Source organism: Triticum dicoccoides, chromosome 6A (assembly GCF_002162155.2).
Source record: "Triticum dicoccoides isolate Atlit2015 ecotype Zavitan chromosome 6A, WEW_v2.0, whole genome shotgun sequence".
In the NCBI taxonomy this organism is placed as follows: Eukaryota; Viridiplantae; Streptophyta; class Magnoliopsida; order Poales; family Poaceae; genus Triticum; species Triticum dicoccoides.
In genome coordinates, this window is record NC_041390.1 from 9,838,983 (window position 1) to 9,842,873 (window position 3,891).

At 47.6% G+C, this 3,891-nt stretch overlaps 1 protein-coding gene across 1 annotated transcript; it reads left to right on the forward strand.

The window, feature by feature from the left end:
• Window positions 1–1,063: 1,063 nt before the first annotated feature.
• LOC119319293 lies at window positions 1,064–2,537 on the forward strand. Its single transcript, XM_037593780.1, has one exon. The coding sequence runs from the start codon at window positions 1,117–1,119 to the stop codon at window positions 2,269–2,271; it is 1,155 nt and encodes a 384-aa protein (XP_037449677.1). The 5' UTR covers window positions 1,064–1,116; the 3' UTR covers window positions 2,272–2,537.
• The last annotated feature ends 1,354 nt before the right edge of the window (window positions 2,538–3,891 follow it).

A 3,891-nucleotide genomic window follows, 5' to 3' on the forward strand; every position in this document is an offset into this window, starting at 1 on the left:
AGGACCGCCGGCGCCACGCCGAGGAGCTCGAAGCCCTCGAGTGGCGGCAGGCGGTCGCCGACAACGTCGCCGCCAACGAGAAGGCTGACGAGTGGCGCCGCATACGTGCGGAGCAGGCGGAGAAGTACGTCGATCTTTGCAGCTCTGGCGAGGAGCATTGAGCGTCTGGCTCCTCCACGGCGTTGTCCAGTTGCCGCGACCTCGCCGCTGTCAGATCCGACCCCCTAGTACTAGTTTAACGTAGTATGTAGTATAACTATGCTTGTAGTTTGTGATGAACTATGTAGTATGCGATGAACAATGTAGTATGTGATGAACTATGTTTGTGCAATTTCTCTTGCAAAAGTATTTTTTTTCAAATTATGCAAGTTTAGATACGAATTCTGCTCGGCCGCGTATATTTTTGACCCGCAAAAGCGATTTTCGTGAACCCGCAAACGCGTTTTGCGGGTCGTATTTTTGCAGGGTCTGCTAGAGTTGCTCTTAAAAAGTTACAATTTCATAGGTAGCAAGTAGTGTTCTTTGGCTAGAGGTTACGGAGATTCAAATAGCAAGTTCCCGAAGCAACAAGATCGCACCTATGAAATTCACAATCGCGCCCAGAATCTGAATCGGGCCGATGGAAGAGCGACCCTTGGAAAATCGTTGCGCACCATTCTCATTGCTCCACTCGACATGCCGCGGGAGGGTTCAGGATGTTTACATTGTGATTAAATCGCTCGCTTGCAATTCGTGGCCGGATCGATGCTCATTCTCCCTTGAATACAACACATGTGATCAGTGGTGTTTTTTTTAATTAAAAAGTCGTGATAAGAAAAGAGAGGAAAAAATGAATTATTTTTTAGTTTTTTTACTCCAAGAATTATTTTTAGTAGGAAAAAAGCTGGGTTATTTTTATTTATATATAGGAAAACAAAAAACCCAACCCATTATTAGATGTGGAAACACTGCCTGGCCTGACGGGTGGGGTCATTTGGTCATCACCAAGGTCCAACCAGACCACACCACGCAAACCATCACCACTCACTCTCTCTCTCTCTCTCTCTCTCCGCTCGCACCAACGCGGCCGTTCCCTCGCCGCCGGCGCCACCGCGCCGCCGCCAGCAGAAGTACGCCATGCTCCGCCTCCACAAGTATGTCCTCACCCAACTGCTCCCTTCTTCCTCCGCCTCCGCCATCTCCCCTCTCAGCCGCCTCATCTCCGCCGCCGCGCCCGCCATCTCCCCAAACCCTAGCTTCGCCGTGGAGGAGTACCTCGTCTCCACCTGCGGCCTCACCCGACCCCAGGCCCTCAAGGCCTCCGCCAAGCTCTCCCACCTCAAGTCCCCCGCCAATCCCGACGCCGTGCTCGCCTTCCTCGCCGGCCTCGGCCTCTCCGACGCCGATGTCGCAGCTCTCGTTGCCAAGGACCCCAAGTTCCTCTGCGCCGGCGTCGAGAGAACCCTGGCCCCCGTCGTCGTCGGGCTCACCGGCCTCGGCCTCTCGCGTCCTGAGATCGCACGCCTCGTCTCGCTCGCCGGCGAAAAATTCCGCGGCAGATCTGTCGCCTCGAAGCTATCCTACTTCCTGTCCCTCTTCGGATCCTACGACAACCTCCTCCGGGTACTCAAGCACAGCCCTAATCTCCTCGGATGCAACCTCGACAAGATTGTCAAGCCCAACGTCGCCTTCCTCCTGGAGTGCGGGCTAGGTGCTTGCGATATTGCCAAGCTGTGCATCTCTTCGCGATGGCTGCTCTCCACCAACCTCGAACGCCTCCGGGCAATGGTGGCATGCGCCGAAGGTATCGGTGTGCCACGTGGCTCTGGGATGTTCAGACCGATGTCGCGTGCTGTCGCATTCCTCAGCCAGGAGAAGATCACCGCCAAAGTGAACTACATGAAGAACACGTTCAGATGGTCGGATGCTGAGGTGGGCATTGCTATTTCTAAGGCTCCAACGTTGCTGACGAGGGATAAGGAATCGCTGCAGCACAGGTCCGAGTTCCTCATCTCCGTGGTGGGGTTGGCACCAGCATACATTGCTTATCGTCCAGCAATGCTCATGTACAGCTTGGAGGGCAGGATCAGACCCCGATACTACGTTGTAAAGTTTCTCAAGCAAAATGGATTGCTAGATCACGACCGGGATTTCTATAATACAGTCATGGTCAGTGAGAAGGTATTTATGGAAAGGTTCATATGCCCTCACAAGAAAGCTGCAGCACATCTTGCTGAAGACTATGCCACCGCTTGTAGAGGGGAAGTGCCCGCCAGATTCACTTTTACATGAACCAAGACCAGTATGAAAACTGGTATGTCATTCTGTAGAGAAGAAAACATCGCACTGCTATGAACTTGTTCTTCCTTGTGTCATATTGACACACAGATTGGAACTAAGAGAGTGAGATCAGGGCATCCTGCCAATTTATTTGAAGTATCAATGAGTAGTATTTCTGCACACTCTGTATCTTTGTGTTCTGAAATGGCCATTGCAGTGTTCTCAATGCAATCCTCCATCTGCCTTTCATGAAAGAATGTTCTCATTTTGGCCATGAAGATGATATGAAGTCTCAAACTTCCCTGGGAGTAGTATTTCTGTTTCTCACTAGTAATTTGTTTCAGTTTTCGTTTATTTGTCTCTTGTAGTTTTGGATGGCCTTCTGGGTGATACTTTTCTAGGGAATCTGATCTCGAAACCGAATAGTTGAGTAGTAGGCTAGTATCATTTTTGTTGAAAGCCTATTTGTATATCACTATGTAAACAGAAAATTCTAATGCCCTGGTCATTGTACTGGAGAAGCAAATGGTAACCTTAAAAAGGGTTATGGCATTACCATGTAAATTTCTGCTATATCTTTTAGCTAATTTTGTCATTCCATAATCGCACTATCTATATTGATCGCGAGGGCATATTTATCCCTTAGCATATTTGTTTAGGGTAGTATAGTGGGTCTTATGTACGTCATTTTTGCAAATTTCTATCTGGAAAGTCAGAATAGGAAAAGGAAAAAAGCCGGATGGGATTCCATGTAGTCTGGAATCTTGCAGAATTTCAAATATAGGAATTACTATGTGCCTCAGTCTACGAACCAACCTGTGAGGATGGTGCACATTTGTTTGTTCCTGATGTGAGTCTGTGGAAGTTGGAAGAAATGTGATCTCTGGTGTGTGCGTGCGGTAAGGCAAAGGAGTGGTCCATGCTATACTGGCCAAGAGATGTGGTTTGAAGATCAGCTAGCTGTGTGTCCCTTCTGTGGTGCTTGTTGAAATTATAGAAACAAGATGAATGAAATGCAGGCGAGGGGAACAGGTTGATCAATGAAACAACTTACCACCAGGTGAGGAGACGTGGAGGTTTCCTCAAGCAAAGAGTGGCTGCGCAACAGGAGGATACTGATTTAATGAATGTGGATGGTGCTTTCTTTCTTCCAGGTGAAATGTGCTGAAAGTGGATATTGATGGTGCTTTTTTCTTCTTCCAGGAAAAGCGACAAAACATGGTGGCTATGGCTTTGCTGTACTATACATGATTCCGAAGGCCCTGTTAGTTGATGATGCCCTGAAGATTCAGTGACAAGTATGACCTGACAATGGCGTAAGTTTTATTCAGGGAAGCTCCTACTTTTCTCTTTTTTGAATTTTGCAAGTTAAGTAATCCGTCTAGTATTGTACTAGTATTGATGTGAATAAACTAGCATCTGGTACTTTAATCATTTTTTGCAATTTGCTGGATCTTCACTTGGATGTAAACAGTTTGTGCGAGTTAGACATGCATGTAAACAGTATGCATTATGCAAAATTTGTACTCTGAACTCTGAATTTGAGTCAGAGCTGAACATTAACTTGAATCTTTCAGACTCCATGTGTGAACTCTAAAACTTATTACCCAATTCAAGTGTCAAGCTATGGTA